At 51.9% G+C, this 18,018-nt stretch overlaps 1 protein-coding gene across 1 annotated transcript; it reads right to left on the reverse strand.

The window, feature by feature from the left end:
• Positions 1-3,047: 3,047 nt before the first annotated feature.
• LOC137357302 (CD276 antigen-like) lies at positions 3,048-16,741 on the reverse strand. Its single transcript, XM_068023531.1, has 4 exons — positions 16,573-16,741; positions 15,359-15,445; positions 5,949-6,302; positions 3,048-4,581 (listed from the first exon to the last, which is right to left on the reverse strand). Exons 2-4 carry the CDS (start codon positions 15,420-15,422, stop codon positions 4,502-4,504), a joined length of 498 nt encoding a protein of 165 aa, XP_067879632.1. The 5' UTR covers positions 15,423-15,445; positions 16,573-16,741; the 3' UTR covers positions 3,048-4,501.
• Between the last annotated feature and the right edge of the window lie 1,277 nt (positions 16,742-18,018).

Genomic DNA, 18,018 nt, shown 5'->3' on the forward strand with positions numbered 1-18,018 from the left:
TGCCGACCATCAACCACCCATTTATACTAATCCTACACTGATTCCATATTCCGACCACATCCCCACCTGCCCCTATATTTCCCTACCACCTACCTATGCTAGGGGCAATTGCTAATGGCCAATTTAGCTATCAACCTGCAAGTCTTTGGCATGTGGGAGGAAACCGGAGCACCCGGAGGAAACCCACGCAGACACAGGGAGAACTTGCAAACTCCACACAGGCAGCACCCAGAATTGAACCCGGGTCGCTGGAACTGTGAGGCTGCGGTGCTAACCACTGCGCCACTGTGCCACCCACAGTTTCTCTCTATCTACCCTATCTTCCCCTTAATATCTTGAAAACCTCAGTCAAATCACCCCTTAACCTTCTAAATTCTAGGGAGTACAATCCTGGTTTGTGTAATCTCTCCTCGTAATTTAACCCTTGGAGTGCAGCTGTCAGGTGAAAAGTTTGGAATAAAAGCAAAGTACCGCAGATGCTGGAAACCTGAAATATAAACAGAAAGTGCTGGAAATACTCAACAGGTCTGGCAGCATCTGTGGAGAGAGAAGCAGAGTTAACGTTTCAGGCCCGTGACCTTTCATCAGTCACGCTTCAGCCCTGGTTAGACCTGGAGTTACTGTGAGCAGTTCTAATGAAGGGTCACTGACTTGCAACGTTAACTCTGCTTCTCTCTCCACAGAAGCTGCCTGACCTGCTGAATATTTCCAGCACGTCCTGTTTTTATTAAAAGTTTGGAATCATTGACAGACACAAGGGAGCACCGATTTAATATATTTGATGTGAAGAGGAACTGCCCCTTCAAAATATTTTCTACCTTTTACACCATCTGGGTTACTGGAACTGAAACAGACCCATGTACCTTCTTCACACTGCATAGAAACTTGGTTAAACCACAGTTGCAGTACTGTGAACAGTTCAGGTTTCTAGATTATATCAAAGATATAGAGCTAGTAGAGAAGGTGCAAAACCAATTTACTTGAATGATACAACAACTGAGGGGGTCATACCTGTTAGGAAGGTTTGAAGGGGCTGAGGTGCTTCTCCCTAGAAAAGAGAAGGCTGAGGGGTGACCTGACCTCTGTCAGGTCTTCAAGATTATGAAAGGTTTCGATAGGTTAGACGTAGAGAAAATGATTCCACTTGTGGGCGAGACCAGAACTAGGGGGCCATCAATATAAGACAGTCACTAATAAATCCAGTTCGGGAATTCAGGAGTGGTCAGAATGTGGAACTCACTACTATAGGGAGTAGTTGAGGTGAATAAATAGATGTATTTAAGGGGAAACTAGATAAAGTCACTGCCCTGCTATATAAAGTATGAGACTGATACCTTTTTCCTGACGTCAAATAATTACACAACTTTCCCTTGGGAACTAGATTCTTTTCAAATGGACGATTTCTCCAAAGTCCAGAGTGCCCTTGACGCTGTAGTCAACACCCGCCAACACTGTTCCATTAAGAAACCTCAAGGGATTCCTATACTGACCGAGCCTCTATTCTCTAGAGTTTGGAAAAGGTGATCTCATTCAAACATACAAATTTCTTACCGGGCTCAATACAGCAAGGATGTTTCCCTGGTTGGAGGGTGGAGGGATAGGGGTGGGTGTCGGTGATGACTAGAGTCAGGGGCCACAGTCTCGGAATAAGAGGTAGGCCTTTTTTGACTGAGACGAGGAGAAATTTCTTCACTCGGAGGGTAGTGAATCTTTGGAATTCTCTACCCCAGAGGACTGTGGAGGCTCAGTCATTGAGTATGTTCCAGACGGAGATCAATAGATCTCTAGATATTAAAGATATCAAAGGGGTATGGGGATAGTGCGAGAAAATGGCGTTGAGGTAGAAGACGAGCCATGATCTAGTTGAGTGGCGGAGCAGATTCAATGGGCCGAATGGTCTACTCCTGCTCCTATTTCCTAAGTTCTTATGAGAATGTTCATTGCTGTGGCCATCGACATGAAGTATACCGACAAGTGCCTGTACACCATTAACGTCAACATTGGGTCCCGTATCTGCTGGGAAGGAGAGGAGGAGCGGAAGGAGTGGCACTGATACGTTGGCAGCCAGATTGGGCCACACTAAAGGTCCTTCTCGGCACCCAGCCATTGCTCACACACCCACCTCCGCAAAATAAGCTGTGGCAAAGACCCTTCTTGAACTGAGGGAGTGGTGCGCATGAGGACTCCAACCCTCAAGATCAGTTGTAGCAGCAAATCCAATGGCACAGATAGGGCGCTGGCCTTGCCAGCCTCTTCAGACACCACCCAGATCACATGCCATGCCATGCAAGATGCTATGGCATGGAGGCTAACTGGGTCAACATCACAATCCCAAAGCACCAACACGGCTCAATATTTGGCCTTTGGAGAGATTAAACAAGCTAAATTTCACTGAAATGTGAAAGGTTAAATGGTGATTTGATCGAAGGTTTCAAGATATTAAGGGGAACAGGTAGGGCAGCTTGGGAGAAACCATTTCCATTGATTGGGGAGTCTAGGACTGGGGGACACAGTCTAAAAATTAGAGCCAGACTTGTAAGGTTGAAATTAGGAAATAATTCTACACACAAAGGGTGATAGAAATTTTGAACTCTCTTCCACAAATGGCAATTGATGCTGGATCAATTGTTAATTTTAAATCTGAGATTGATAGATTTTTGTTATCCAGAGGTATTAAGGGATATGGGGCTAAGGTGGGTATATGGAGTTAGGTCACAGATCAGCCATGATCTTATTCAATGGCGGAACAGGCTCCAGGGGCTGAATGGCCTCCAGGTTCTTATGTCTCACTTGTCCTTTCCAAAATGTCAACTGTAGAGGTCAATGGGTCCATCCGGAAGGAAGTGGTGACACCCCTGGGCAGCCACTTGTGGATTTTCAGGGTGTTGCGAGGGGTGGGTGCGGTGGTTAGACATCGACGTCAAGCCGAAGAGTAGAATCAGAAAAAAAGCAATGAAAGAAAGACAGTGGAAGGCAGTTGACGTTAATTGCATATTAATAGTGTTTAATTGTGTGCAGGTGGTTGACATTCACTTGCGTCCCATAAACAGACACAGTCTGAAACTGTGATTGCTGGGTTAGGAGATGGACGCTTGTAATGTGTATCTCTGTAAATAAAATGCTTATAAAAGTGTGTAAATATTGGCTCCAGTTCCATCCTTCACCAGCTGTCTTTCTGGTGTGTAACAGCAGAAAACTAAGGTGGCCGACTCAGATACGAGGTGCACACAGCAGAAGCAATGCCACGGGGAGACCCATCAGTGATTGTCAAGTTCTTTATTAAATCCGTAAAATGGAGGGCACTGGGTTCTAGCACACTCTTCACATCCCTAAGATCCATAAAAGCATCAAGATACATTTGCACAAATTAGACCGTCCATCACTGATTAAAGCAATGGTTCCAAAATTGACGTTCCGGGGAGGGGCTCAAAAGAGTTGAAACATGAGCCAGGAGGCAAGAGCAAATTGCAGTTTCCATATGTGCAGTGCAGGGTGGGCTGGCTTTTTCAGCCAGGGGAGCAACGCGTGAAGAATAGACAAACTTTGCAATGAGTAAATACCCATGTTATCAAAAGCATCATAAAATCACTCTTTACATTGAGTACTTTTATACAATGAATATTACATAGAACAAACAAAACAAAGAACAGTACAGCACAGGAACAGGCCATTCGGCCCTCCAAGCCTGCGCCGATCGTGATGCCTGCCGAAACTAACACCTTCTCCACTTCTGGGGCCCATATCCCCTCTATTCCCTTTCTATTCATATATTTGTCAAGATGTCTCTTCAACGTCGCTATCGTATCTGCGATGAGGGTTCCGTGATTACTAACCCATTTCAGAAGCTCTCCAGCAAACAAAATCATTTGAGACTAACTGAATTAAAGGGTAAGCTCTTTGCAATTATAATTCTGGCCTTGGTCCTCCCTACTTTGCTGCTGAGATGGACTCCATCTCGCCCCACTCCATCCAAACCAGAGCAGCGTATCAACTTTTGGCCGGAATCTGCCCGATTATGGCTCTGGAATTTCTTTAAACACAATCCATTGAGCTCATTATGAAAGTTAGATGAAGTGGGATCTTGGCTTTGAGAAAATTGTTGGGTAACCTTCGCACCCCCCTCCCAGCGCAATGCGAATGAGACCCATCTTCTCAAATCCACTTTCCCGCCCTATTCCTTGATTCTGCTAATGTCCAAAAATCTATTGGTCTCATACACTCATCGACGGAACATCCACAGCCCTCTGGGGCACAGAATGCAAAAGATTCACAGCCCATTGAGTGAAGACATTTTTCTTCACCTCAATCCTAAACAGCAGACCCCTTCATCCTGGTGACTATGACCCCCATAGTTCTAGACTTTCCAACCAGGGGGAAACATCCTCTCAGCTTCTACCCTGTCAAGCCTGCCAAAGAATTTTATACGTTTCAATGCAGCTCCTGTCTCTCTTTGAGGAGTGAAGCTCTTGTGGGATCGAGCACAGGAAAAGAGGAGTGTGACTCATGTTAGAAGCTTCATCAGTGACAGGAGCAGGAATGTGATCCAGGCAGAGGGATGTCCACAGTGTTTAAAGGTCCCACCTGTTTGAATGAAAACAAAATTAAAATTTGGAGAGTTAGAAGCGGTGTGCAGAGATAAGAACATAAGGAATAGGAGCAGGAGTAGGCCACTCGGCCCCTCAAGCCTGCTCCACCATTGAATAAGATCATGGCTGATGATAAGAAATACAAGATCATTGACAATTTGCATTTGTCTCAGGCAGGAAAACGTCCTAGAGTGTTTCACGGGAGTGCAATCAGTCAGAACATGTCACCAGGCCACATAAGGCCAAAAATATGGTTGACAGTTTCAGGAAGGAGGGCGAGGCAGAGAGGTTTAGGGAGGGAATTCCAGAGCTTGGGACCCAGGCAGCTGAAGGCACGGCCGCCAGTGATAGAAATCGGGGTGGCAGTGAGGAGGGGGGGGGGGGGTTCTCTGAGGGTTGTAGGGCTGAAGGAGGTTGCTGAGATAGGGAGGAATGAGGCCATGGAGGCATCGTCCTACTCTATGTTCCTCTCTGCTCCCCTGACTTGGGAGCTCCCTCAAAAACTCACTCCACAGGCCACTGCCTGGCTGCGCACTGCCCTCTAAGATAGAAGGATGTGGGTTCAAGTCCTATCTCACTCAATTGAGGCATACAGTCCTGAGGGAGTGCTGCACTAATTTACCTATCATCCCACAAGTCTTTGGTATGTGGGAGGAAACCCGAGCACCCGGATGAAACCCAAACAATCACAGGGAGAACTTGCAAACTCCACACAGACATTACCCGGAACTGAACCTGGGTCGCTGGAGCTATGAGGCTGCGGTGATAACCACTGTGCCAGTTGTGGGATTTAACTTTGATTAATTGAAAAAACAATCTGGAATTGAAAGTTGGTCTCAGTAATGGTGCCATGAAACTATCATCAATTGGTGTAAAACCCATCTGGTTCACTAATGTCCTTTAGGGAAGGAAATCCGCCGTCCTTACCTGGTCTGGCCTACATGTGACTCCAGACCCACAGCAATGTGGTTGACTCTTAACTGCCCCCTGAAATGGCCGAGCAAGTCACTCCATTGTCAAGAGCAATTAGGGATGGGCAACCAGTGCTGGATCTTCAGCAATGCCCACATCACATGAAGGGATGAGAAAAAAAAAGTGGGCATCAAGATCCCATGCGGTTATGTTGAAGAAGAGCAAAGGAGTTCTCCTTGGTGCTCTGGCCAATATTTATCCCTCAGTTACTAGCTGGTCATTGTCACAATGCTGTTTGTAGTAGCTCACTGTGTGCAAATTGGCTGCCGGTTTTCCTACATTACAGCAGTGACTACACCAAAGCATTTTGGAGACCTCCTGAGGTGGTGAAAAGCGCTATAGAAATGCAAGTCTGCATTCGAGACAGTGAATGAAAAGGTGTCTTCCTACCTGAACTCACTGTCAGCTGCAAGTGGGCACAACATGCGGCACGACCCTCTGCTCTGACATAACAGGTGTAGTTGCCAGAGTCTGTGCTCTGCACCTTCATGATTTGCAGGGTTGCATTCCCCGTCTGAGTCCAGGAACGAGAGATGGTCGTGCGGCTTTCAAACTTCTTGTTTTGCAACACCCAGCTGGAATTCTCTGCATACACCATCAGAAGCTCATTGCCAAGCTCCATCTGCCAGGAGATTAAGAGCTGTCGATCGTGCTGGCTACTGCTATGGAAGATACACGGCAAGGAAACGGTATCCCCACGTTTGGCCCCCACAGGATTTTGATTTATCTCGCACTTGACGTCCTCTGGGGAAAGGGAACAGATAAACCCAGTCAGTATTGGAATGGTTCCCCTACTCCTAACACTGTATAGCTGTCCCTCCATCTTACATAGCGAGTCATCATTCTATTAATCTACCCACCTCTATATCGTTCATTCTCTCTATATCTGTCTCTCTCTTTCTGAGCAACTCTCTGTCTCACTTTACTCACTCTCTAGCTCCGTTAATACCTTAACACTGTTCGTCTGCCTCTCTCTCTCTTGCTGCCTCTCATAGTGCGTTTCTATCTATTCCTCTTGTTTTTCTCAAGCTGCCTCTCTCAATCCCTCTCTAATTCTCTTTAGCTCCATTTATCAATACTGCAGTACTTCGGTGAATAACTAATGAATGTCTTGCATCAGGTAATCTCCCCTTGAGAGCTTTGTTTAAAAATCTTTTTGTTGGATACTCGTGTTCGTGAAGGTGAGGGGTATTAGATCTGGAAAGCTGAACACAGTGGCACTTCAAGAGGTCAGTGACCTTATCAGGGGGCAGGTACAGCACGGGGTTAGAGACAGAATAAAGCTCCCTCTACACTGTCCCCATCAAACACTCCCAGGACAGGTACAGTACGGGGGTAAAAAAACCAAAAAAAAAACGGGGTTAGATACAGAGTAAAGCTCCCTCTACAAAAAAAAAAACGGGGTTAGATACAGAGTAAAGCTCCCTCTACACTGTCCCCATCAAACACTCCCAGGACAGGTACAGCACAGGTTAGATACAGAGTAAAGCTCCGTCTACACTGTCCCTATCAAACACTGAATGGAAAACACTTGTGGTAAACAAAGTCTTGTTGTGCAATTGTAGGAAGGAATGGAGTTGGTGTTAGATAAGTTTGAAACAAAAAAAAAAACGGGGTTAGATACAGAGTAAAGCTCCCACTACACTGTCCCCCATCAAACACTCCCAGGACAGGTACAGCACAGGGTTAGATACGGAGTAAAGCTCCCTCTACACTGTCCCGTCAAACACTCCCAGGACAGGTACAGCACAGGTTAGATACAGAGTAAAGCTCCGTCTACACTGTCCCTATCAAACACTGAATGGGAAAAACTTGTGGTAAACAAAGTCTTGTTATGCAATTGTAGGAAGGAATGGAGTCGGTGTTAGATAAGTTTGAAACAAAAAAAAACGGGGTTAGATACAGAGTAAAGCTCCCTCTACACTGTCCCATCAAACACTCCCAGGGCAAGTACAGCACGGGGTTAGATACAGAGTAAAGCTCCCTCTACACTGTCCCATCAAACACTCCCAGGGCAAGTACAGCACAGGGTTAGATACAGAGTAAAGCTCCCTCTACACTGTCCCATCAAACACTCCCAGGGCAAGTACAGCACGGGGTTAGATACAGAGTAAAGCTTCCTCTACACTGTCCCCATCAAACACTCACAGGACAGGTACAGCACGGAATTAAAAAAGAAAAAAAAACACCAAAAAAATTTTTAAAAGAAGAAAAAATGGGGTTAGATACAGAGTAAAGCTCCCTCTACACTGTCCCCATCAAACACTCCCAGGACAGGTACAGTACGGGGTTAGATACAGAGTAAAGCTCCCTCTACACTGTCCCCATCAAACACTCCCAGGACAGGTACAGCACGGGGTTAGATACAGAGTAAAGCTCCCTCTACACTGTCCCCATCAAACACTCCCAGGACAGGTACAGCACGGGGTTAGATACAGAGTAAAGCTCCGTCTACGCTGTCCCCATCAAACACTCCCAGGACAGGTACAGCACTGGGATTGGCTGGTCAATTTGGAGCACTTCCTGCCAGCAATCAGGGGGAGCAGCTGCACCTGTGTTGCAGCAATTGCAGAGTGGAGACTGGAGTAATTGGAGAAAGTGGAGAGGTGAATGCAGAGTGGAGAGAAACCATCAAGAAAGGCTGCAATTTTTCTGGAAAGGTGGGTGTCAGGGCACCTGAAAGACTCTGAAGTTTAAACTGTTTGGGGGAGGGAGAAGAGGCCTGAAGACTCAGGGGTGGGGCAGCCAAATCCAGTAGGGGCCCCTGTGTTTGTATTGGTGTTTGCACACAGGGAGCTCCCTCCCCACCCCAACTGCCTGCTCGGGACAGCTGGAGTTGCCCGGGTGAAGACTGTCTTGTTAAAATCAGAAGAGGAGAGTACCGGGCGGCTCCAGCCGTCCCGGGCGAAGAAGCCTCCCCCAACTGGAAGACAACAAACAGTTTTGGACTAATTGTTATAAAGGTGCTCCAACTGGCAGTTGGATCAAACATCCTTTTCAGCCTTTCTCTCCCTTCCTCCACTCAGTCGCCTCAGTCACCTATCCTCCCCATTTCCTTTACCATCCTACCCCATCCTCCTCTACTCCCACTCCACCTTGTTTAAAGTTTGCTTTTTTTTTTAAAAAATTGTGTAAATTTGTTTTGTTTCTTGGGGGTGGACGTAGCTCTTAGACCCCATGGCAAGCCCCTCTTCGCCGGTGGCGGGGCCTTCCCGGTCATATGCTGCTGCGGCTGCTGCAGCTGCACCTGTTGCCCCGTCACCTTTTGCTTTATTAACAACGAAGCATGGGGTCAAGAGCTACGTCCACCCGAACATGACTATAGAGGCATGCGTGAAAGCAATGGCCGAGGTTGTCGGCCCCTCGGCCATTGTTGCAGCCTCTAAAATGTACGGGAAGGCAGTGTTTTTCCTGAAGACCGAGCGGGCGGTGTCCCTGGCTCTGAGCAAGGGGCTCACCGTGGGCGGGACCTTTCTGCCAGTGGACCCCCTGGAGGCCACTGCGCAAAGGCTCATTTTATCCAATGTCCCGCCCTTCATCCCTGGTGAGCTCCTCCTTCCCCACCTGCACCATCTGGGGGAGGTAAAGACGGGGCTCACCCCAGTCCCGCTCGGTCTTCGGGAGAACAGCCTCCGACACGTCTACTCCTTCCGCCGCCAGTTATTCATGCAGCTGGCGCGGGAGGAGGTGACAGAGGGCCACTTCAATGTAGAATTCCAGGGGACGGCCTACCGCGTCTTCTGGACCTTGGACGGGGTGCGGTGCCATGTCTGTAAGGGGGTGGGGCATGTTCGTAAGAACTGCCCCAACCTCGCGGCTGCCAACTCCAACTCAGCGGCCCAGGGTGGCGACGCTGCACCTCCTCCCACCCCCACTACACCACCACCAGATACCATTCAGTCGGTACCGGAGGCTGTGGTTTTCACGGCCTCCGGCAGGGAGGGGGGTGACCGTCCAAGTGGAAGGAAGGCGCGGAGGAGAAATAAACATCGAGAGGCGCGTCCCCTGGATATCGTGACACTACCCGAGCCTGAGCTCAGCCCAAGGCCCGATCTCGGGAAGTCAACTTGCCCCAGGGCTGGGCTCAGGCCCAGGGTGAATAAAAAAAAGGAGAGTGTGGAGGTGGAGGCCTCTGATGATATGGAGGTCTCTGAGCCTCCGCACACAACTGGGAAAAAGAGGAGAAGGCACCCCTCCACAGAGGTAACAAGGGGCCCTGAGGCGCAGGGCCCATCTGTTGGAGGGGAGCTGTCTCCTGTTTCGGGTCCCCAGGTTTCCCCTACCGCCACCACCAAGGCTGCAAAGTCCGGGCAGGTGCTCCCAATTCCTCAGGATGGAGGGAAGGGGATGGCCCCGGTACATGAGGCCCCTACTGAAGGAGTAAGTGGGGCCCTGCTTGTGGTGGGGGAGCCTGGGGAAGCCGCCCATTCTGCCACTGCTACTGGGTCGGGTGTCCTGAATGAAGGGGAGGGCGAGGCCCCAGAGGGTCGGGCCTCCCAGCCGGAGTCCACCACCAACCAGGAGACACCCGACCCAGTTATAACTGAGAATGCTGCCCCACCTGCTGGGCCTGTGGGTGCTGGCGGAGCGGGAGATAGCCTCCTCCCTCCGCCTCCAATCTCGGCTCCGGCTGGTTTCCCGGAGTCGGGAACTTCTGTCTCCCCTGGACCACTCATTGCCCTGGGGACGGAGGTGGAGGGGGGTCCTGAGCCGCTGGTGCCTACAGGCTCCAGTTTCACAATAGAACCCAGAGAGGACTCCTCCGCCATCGATCCTGGGGGTGGGATCGTGACGGAGGCGGGACCAGCTGGCGCGGCCGGGACGTCCGCCCCACAGTGTGTGGTGGATGTGTTGGCCGCTGGCGGTGACGACCCGGAGGAGGATGGGGATTCGGTGCGGGGCACGGAGGATGATCTTGATTCCATCGCCAGTGAGGTGGTGGAGTCCCTCGTGCCTCCCACCGAATCTCCTCTCATCCCCACGGCGGAACTCCGGGATTTCCTCGCGGCTTGCAGGGGTTGCCGCAATAAAGTTCAGCTGGCCCTCGACCGTTGGTCGAATCTGGCGCTGATCATCCAGTCCGTCCGTGCCGCCCTTAAGATAGCGGGCAAGCGCGCGGACGTGAAACTGGTTGAGAGGCGCCGTTTTAATGTGTTCCTCAATGGGTTGCTGGGGGAGTGGAGGGCCAGGTGCACTTCCACTCCCTCCTCACAGTGAGCTGTTGGTGACGGGTTTTAAGTACCTTTGACATGAAGATAACCATAGCCAGCCTCAACATCAACGGCAGCAGAGGGGCTCACCGCAGATTTCACAATCTCTCAGTCCTTAGGGAAGGGAGATACGCGGTGAGCTTTCTGCAGGAAACCCACACCGTTCCGGGAGACGAAGCCACCTGGCTCCTGGAGTGGCAGGGTGGGGTCTACATGAGTCACCTCACCCCTATTTCTAGTGGGGTGGCTATCTTGTTGGCCCCGACTTTTCAGCCGGAGATCTTGGGGGTCAAGGAGCTAGTGCCGGGCCGCTTGCTCCACCTCGCCGTTCGCCTGGGTAGCGTGCCGCTCCACTTTGTGAATGTGTACGCGCCCAGGCCCGGCGCTTTGCAAGCGCGCTTCTTTGAAGAAGTGTCCGCTCTCTTGAGCTCCATCGATAGCGGCGAGTGCATCATCCTCGGGGGGGATTTTAACTGCACCCTGGAGGTGGGGGATCGCTCCGGTCCCCAGCGCGGCCAAGCGTCGGTGGAGAAGTTGAGGGGACTGATCAGCTCCCTTAACTTGGTGGACGTCTGGCGGAATCTCCATCCCGACTCCAGCGCCTTCACGTGGAGGTCTGGAGGAGGGGGGTCGCGAATCGACCGCCTCTACATTTCGCAGGCGTACGTCTCCCGCGTTTCGGCGGCCTCCATGCGGCTGGTGCCGTGCTCGGACCACCGCCTGGTGTGGGCGGAGTTCACTCCGCTCCGCACGCGGGCGGGGTCCGCGTACTGGCACTTTAACAACCGGCTGCTGGAGGACGTGCGATTTCGGGACTCGTTCTGTCGATTCTGGGCCGACTGGAGAAGGAAGCAGGGGGGCTTCCCCTCCTTGAGGCTATGGTGGGATGTGGGCAAGACTCACATCCGCGTCTTCTGTCAGGAGTACGCGAAGGGGTCGACCAAAAGGCGGGAAGCCGAGATCGGGCGCCTTGAGAGGGAGGTGCTCGACTTGGAATCCCGCCTCGGTCATGCCGTCGCGGACCCGGCCCTGTGGCAGGCGTACAAAGAGAAGAAGGGCGCGCTGAGGAACCTGCAGCTCATAGGGTCCCGAGGCGCGTACGTGAGGTCGCGGATTCAGATCCTGCAAGATTTGGACCGCGCCTCACCCTTCTTCTACTCGCTGGAAAAATGGCGGGGGGTCCGTAAGCAGCTCGTCGAGCTGCTGGCCGACGACGGATCCTCCATCACGGATCCGGAGGGAATGGGCCTCCTGGTCCGGACGTATTACAGTGCGTTGTTCTCTCCGGATCCGTCCAGCGAGGATGCGCGCAGAGTTTTGTGGGAGGACCTGCCGCAGGTCAGCCCGGAGGGCGCCGAAGGATTGGAGGCTCCGCTCACGTTGGCGGAGCTGACTGGCGCCCTCCACCAGCTCTCGAGGGGCAAATCCCCAGGGCTGGATGGGTTGACCGTGGAGTTCCTCAGGGCGTTCTGGGACGTCCTGGGGGACGATTACGCGCGGGTCCTGGGGGAAAGCCTGGCGACCGGGGAGATGCCCCTCTCGTGGCGCAGGGCGGTCATCGTCCTGCTGCCGAAGAGGGGCGATCTTCGCCTGCTTAAAAACTGGCGTCCGGTCTCCCTCCTCAGCACGGATTATAAGATCTTTGCCCGGGCTATGTCTACCCGCCTGGGCTCCGTGCTGGCCCACATGATCCACCCCGACCAGTCCTACACGGTCCCGGGCCGGTCCATCCAGGACAACATCCACCTGGTCCGGGACCTGATCCATCTTTCCCAGAGGACTGGTCAGTCGGTCGCCTTTCTCTCCCTCGATCAGGAGAAGGCGTTCGACAGGGTGGATCACGATTACCTTTTCGGGACTCTGCGCGCTTTCGGACTCGGGCCGCATTTCGTGGCCCGGGTCCGACTTTTATACGCCGCCGCAGAGTGTCTAGTCAAAGTTAACGGGTCCTTGACGGCGCCCCTTCGATTTGGGAGAGGAGTGCGTCAGGGGTGCCCCATGTCCGGCCAATTGTATACCATCTGCGTGGAGCCCTTCCTGTGCCTGCTTCGCAGGAGCTTGACGGGATTGGCTCTGCGCGAGCCGGCCATGCGGGTCGTCCTCTCGGCTTACGCCGACGACGTGCTCCTCGCAATCACAGATCCCGTTGACTTGCGGAGGATGCGCGACTGCCAGCAGACCTTTTCTGCCGCGTCCTCCGCGAGGATCAATTGGGAGAAATGTTCCGGACTCCTGGTTGGTCAGTGGCGGGTGGACTCCCTGCCGGAGGAGATGACACCTTTTGCGTGGAGCACCACGCACCTCCTCTATCTGGGAGTCCACCTTAGCCCCGCTGAGGAAGCCTGGCCGGCAAACTGGCAGGAGTTGGAGGCGAAAGTCACCGCTCGGCTGGGGCGCTGGACAGGACTGCTCCGAGTGCTTTCCTACAGGGGCCGAGCGTTGGTCATAAACCAACTGGTGGCCTCCATGCTGTGGTACCGGTTGGTCACTTTGGCCCCGCCCCCTGTATTTGCCACCAAGATCCAGAAGAAACTCGTCGATTTCTTCTGGGGCAAGAGGAAACACTGGGTCTCTGCCGCGGTCCTGAGTCTCCCGATCGAGGAGGGCGGTCAGTCGCTGGTGTGCGTCCGCACCCAGGCTGCGACTCTCCGCCTTCGGACCCTGCAGAGATACCTGTACGTCGAGCGTCCTCCCAGATGGTGTGCGCTGGCGACGTATTTTTTCCGCCAGTGTCACTGCCTTCAAGACGACACGCAGCTCCCGGTGGAGTCCGTTAGCCGCGCCTCTCTGAGGGAGTTGCCTGTCTTTTACCGGGATCTTTTCCGAGTCTGGAACATGGTCGCCTCCAGTCAGGGCGCTCCCCCGCCGGCGGAGGAGAGCGCCTCGGCTGTCCGGGCGGCCGACTCCGGGGACGGTCCGGCGGGCGGAGGAGTAGCCGAAACCCCCGGGACGCCCCTCACTGCGGGTGGCGAGGGGGCTCGGGAGTGCGGAGCGATCCCGGCCGAGCTGACCCCCGCTCGGCCGGAACTGCTCATCGGACCCAGGCCCCGAAACCCTCCTCGGGAGCCGGTCCCGCACAACCCGAGCCGCCTCTCGGAAATGCCCTCCGTGCCATTCCAATCGGCGCGGAGGGGTTTCCTGTACGGGCTGCTCCTGCACACTCTCCACTTCCTCGCCCTCGTCAGCCGGCCGGACACGCCCTGGCGGTCCGCGTTGCCATCTGGCGGCGAGGGGAAACCCCGATGGAGGTCTCTCTACGCGGGAGTCTTCCCCCTTTACATCGGGGACCTGGGGTGGAGGGTGCTGCACAGAGCAGTCCCGTGCAATAGGCTTTTAAGTAGGTTCACGGACTCCCAGGCCACCTGTACTTTCTGCGGCCTGGACGAGTCCGTGTTCCACATTTATACGGAGTGTGCGAGGTTGCAGCCCCTATTTGAGTATCTGAAGGGGCTGCTCCTCAAATTCTGGCTGCGCTTCAGTCCCACGCTCCTGATCTTTGGGCACCCGGTGCGGAGGGGCTCGGGCCGGGAGGAGGATCTCCTCGTCGGTCTGCTCCTGGGCCTGGCCAAGGTGGCAATTCACAGGTCCAGGTTGCGGGCCGTCGGGGGGTCCGTCCTCCCCGATTGCCTGCCCCTCTTCCGCGGTTACGTTCGCGCCCGGGTGTCCCTGGAAAAGGAGCATGCGGTGTCCGCCGGTACGCTTGAGGCCTTCCGCGACCGGTGGGCACCGCAGGGACTGGAGTGCATCGTCGACGCCGAGAATGGCATTTTAATTTGAGTTTTTTTGTTTATTTATCTGTTTTAATAAAGTTATTTTAAAACTGTAAATATGTACATAAAGGGGGCCTGAGGGATAAAGGCCCCCTCGACGTGAAAAATATAAAAGGGGCCTGGGGTATAAAGGTCACCTTGTAAAAAAAAAAAAAAAAACGGGGGTTAGCTACAGAGTAAAGCTCCCTCTACACTAAAAAAAAAACAAAAAAAAAAAAAAAAAAAAAAAAAAAACGGGGTTAGATACAGAGTAAAGCTCCCTCTACACTGTCCCCATCAAACACTCCCAGGACAGGTACAGCACGGGGTTAGATACAGAGTAAAGCTCCGTCTACGCTGTCCCCATCAAACACTCCCAGGACAGGTACAGCACGGGGTTAGATACAGAGTAAAGCTCCGTCTACGCTGTCCCCATCAAACACTCCCAGGACAGGTACAGCACGGGGTTAGATACAGAGTAAAGCTCCCTCTACACTGTCCCCCATCAAAAAAAAAACGGGGGTTAGATACAGAGTAAAGCTCCGTCTACACTGTCCCCATCAAACACTCCCAGGACAGGTACAGCACGGGGTTAGATACAGAGTAAAGCTCCCTCTACACTGTCCCCCATCAAAAAAAAAACAGGGGTTAGATACAGAGTAAAACTCCCTCTAGTTTTGCAGCTTCAGTGGGAGCTGCCAATTTCCTTTTGCAAATGCAGTGTCAGCGTGCGAACGACAGGCTCAGACTCATCGCCAGGGCAAAGCCGTGACCTTCGAACTGTCCGAGCACCGGTCACTACTGCAGGAAGGGTAGCTGGGGGAGAGCAGCTGTGCCTTACCTGCAAATGAGCACTCAGCACACAAGAGGAGACTGAGAATCGCATGTAAATACATGGACATCATCTGTTGAAGCACTGCCACCCGACCTGGAGACAGAAAAGGAGATACCTTTGTCAGTGCAGTCTGAATCACAATTGGATTATTAAAAGCCACAGAGTTCAGTGGCAAACTATCACGTACCAGATCTCAGGAAACAATTGCAATTGCTCAGTTAGCAGTTATGAAGTGTTTTGAAAGCAAGAACGAGAAGCGGCAATGTAAATAAAATTACATTTTAAAATGGGTGCAGGTCTTGTCACTACACAAATCTCTGAAGTTGGCAGGACAGGCTTCATAGGTGGACATGGAATACAAAAGCAAGGAAGCCAAGATCGACCTTTATAAATCACGGATTAAGGCCCAGTTCTGGGCACCACACCTTCAGAAAGATAGATTGGCCTTGGAGGGAGCACAGTGTCGATGTACCATGATACCTGGACTCCAAGGGTTAAATTATGAGGAGCAATTACACAAACTCGGGTCTTCCTAGAATTTAGAAGGTTAAGGGGTGATTTGATCAAAGCTTTCGAGATGTTAGTGGGAACAGATAAGGTTGACAGAGAGAACCTATTTCTGCTGGTTGCGGAGTCTACGACGAGGGGGCACAGTCTAGAAATTAAAGCCAAGCCTTTCAGGAGAGAAATTGGGAAACACTTCTACACACAAAGGGTGGTAGAAGTTTGGAACTCTCTTCTGCAAATGGCAGTTGATGCTGGATTAATTGTTAATTTTAAATCTGAGATTGATAGATTTTTGTTAATTAAAGGTATGAATGGATATGGGGCAAAGGTGGGGTATCTGGAGCTCAGTCACTGATCAACTATGATCTAATTGAATGGAGCAACAGGCTCGAGGGGCTGAATGACCTCCTCCTTTACCTATGCTCCTGCATTTCAGAATTACCTAATTGACAGTGAAGCGTTTTGGGACATCCTACGGTGCTATAGAAATGCAAATGCTTTCTTTTCTCAATCAAGCCACCCCATGCTTTGCTCGACCCAGCAATCTCCAGCCTCAGACATAGCTATGGACATCTGAATGAGGGAGGATTCTCCAGGCTAACCTCACATGGAAGGTTGATGCAACAGGGAGGTTTGGCCCCAGATTTAACCAGTCTGGGGGCAATCACAGATCTGAATCAACAGAAGACAAACACACTGACGAAAATACTCACAAACCGATGCAACGAAGGCGATCAAACTTCAGGTAATAATGGTTTGAAGAGTTTCCTGCGACTGTGAAGGGAAAAGGGAGCCTGAGAAGAAGCTCAAAGTAGCAGGAAATAAAACACCACTCAGCAACAACTGGTCTCAGTAATCAGGGAACCGCTGACTGCTATTTATTGAGTCGTGGTTGCGTGAAACCAGCAATCACATGGTGCAGTGCATCTTTCATGTAGACGGGGAACTCTATGAGTGAACCAAGCATTCGTCAGTATTGGTTGTGTGTGGAATTATTACTGACAAACTTGGAAATATTATGGTCATTGCAACATCACGACTCATCAAAGTCAATTAGGCAGCTTCCTGTTCCCTTCCACTCTGTAAATTCGGATATTTTCATGAATATCTCTGGCTCTCTATGACAAAGGCCCAGGGATGTGGAAAGAGAGCAGGGCAGTGGGATTAGTTTGGGATTGTTACAGGGCTATGGGGAGAGAGTGGGACAGTGGGACTAGTATGGGATTGATACAGGGCTATGGGGAGAGTGCGGGGCAGTTGGATTAGTTTGGGATTGATACAGGGCTATGGGGAGAGAGCAGAGCAGTGGGATTAGTTTGAGATTGATACAGGGCCATGGGGAGAGAGAGCAGGGCAGTGGGATTTGTTTGGGATTGATACAGGACTATGGGGATAGTGCGGGGCAGTGGGATTAGCTTGGGATTGATACAGGGCTATGGGGTGAGAGCGGGGCAGAGGGATTAGTTTGGGATTGATACAGGGCTATGGGGAGAGAGCGGGGCAGTGGGATTAGCTTGGGATTGATACAGGGCTATGGGGTGAGAGCGGGGCAGAGGGATTAGTTTGGGATTGATACAGGGCTATGGGGAGAGAGTGGGGCAGTGGGATTAGTTTGGGATTGATACAGGGCTATGGGGAGAGAGTGGGGCAGTGGGATTAGTTTGGGATTCATACAGGGCTATGGGGAGAGAGTGGGGCAGTGGGATTAGTTTGGGGATTGATACAGGGCTATGGGGAGAGAGCGGGGCAGTGGGATTAGTTTGGGATTGATACAGGGCTATGGGGTGAGAGCGGGGCAGAGGGATTAGTTTGGGATTGATACAGGGCTATGGGGAGAGAGTGGGGCAGTGGGATTAGTTTGGGATTGATACAGGGCTATGGGGAGAGAGTGGGGCAGTGGGATTAGTTTGGGATTCATACAGGGCTATGGGGAGAGAGTGGGGCAGTGGGATAAATTTGGGAATGATACAGGGCTATGGGGAGAGAGCGGGGCAGAGGGATTAGTTTGGGATTGTTACAGGGCTATGGGGAGAGAGTGGGGCAGTGGGATAAATTTGGGATTGATACAGGGCTATGGGGAGAGAGCGGGGCAGAGGGATTAGTTTGGGATTGATACAGGGCTGTGGCTAAGGGGACAGTCGAGTTTGGTGCTGGAAGTT

The sequence above is a fragment of the Heterodontus francisci genome, chromosome 48 (genome assembly GCF_036365525.1).
Source record: "Heterodontus francisci isolate sHetFra1 chromosome 48, sHetFra1.hap1, whole genome shotgun sequence".
NCBI lineage: Eukaryota > Metazoa > Chordata > Chondrichthyes > Heterodontiformes > Heterodontidae > Heterodontus > Heterodontus francisci.

Bases quoted from the DNA above. Each gene is read 5' to 3' on its own strand.
- LOC137357302 (XM_068023531.1), bottom strand. From the start codon at position 15,422: ATGATGTCCATGTATTTACATGCGATTCTCAGTCTCCTCTTGTGTGCT. The intron at 6,303-15,358 runs GTAAGGCACAGC...CCCTTTCCCCAG, and splicing joins TGCTGAGTGCTCATTTGCAG to AGGACGTCAAGTGCGAGATA. The intron at 4,582-5,948 runs GTAGGAAGACAC...TCATTCAAACAG, and splicing joins GCAGCTGACAGTGAGTTCAG to GTGGGACCTTTAAACACTGT.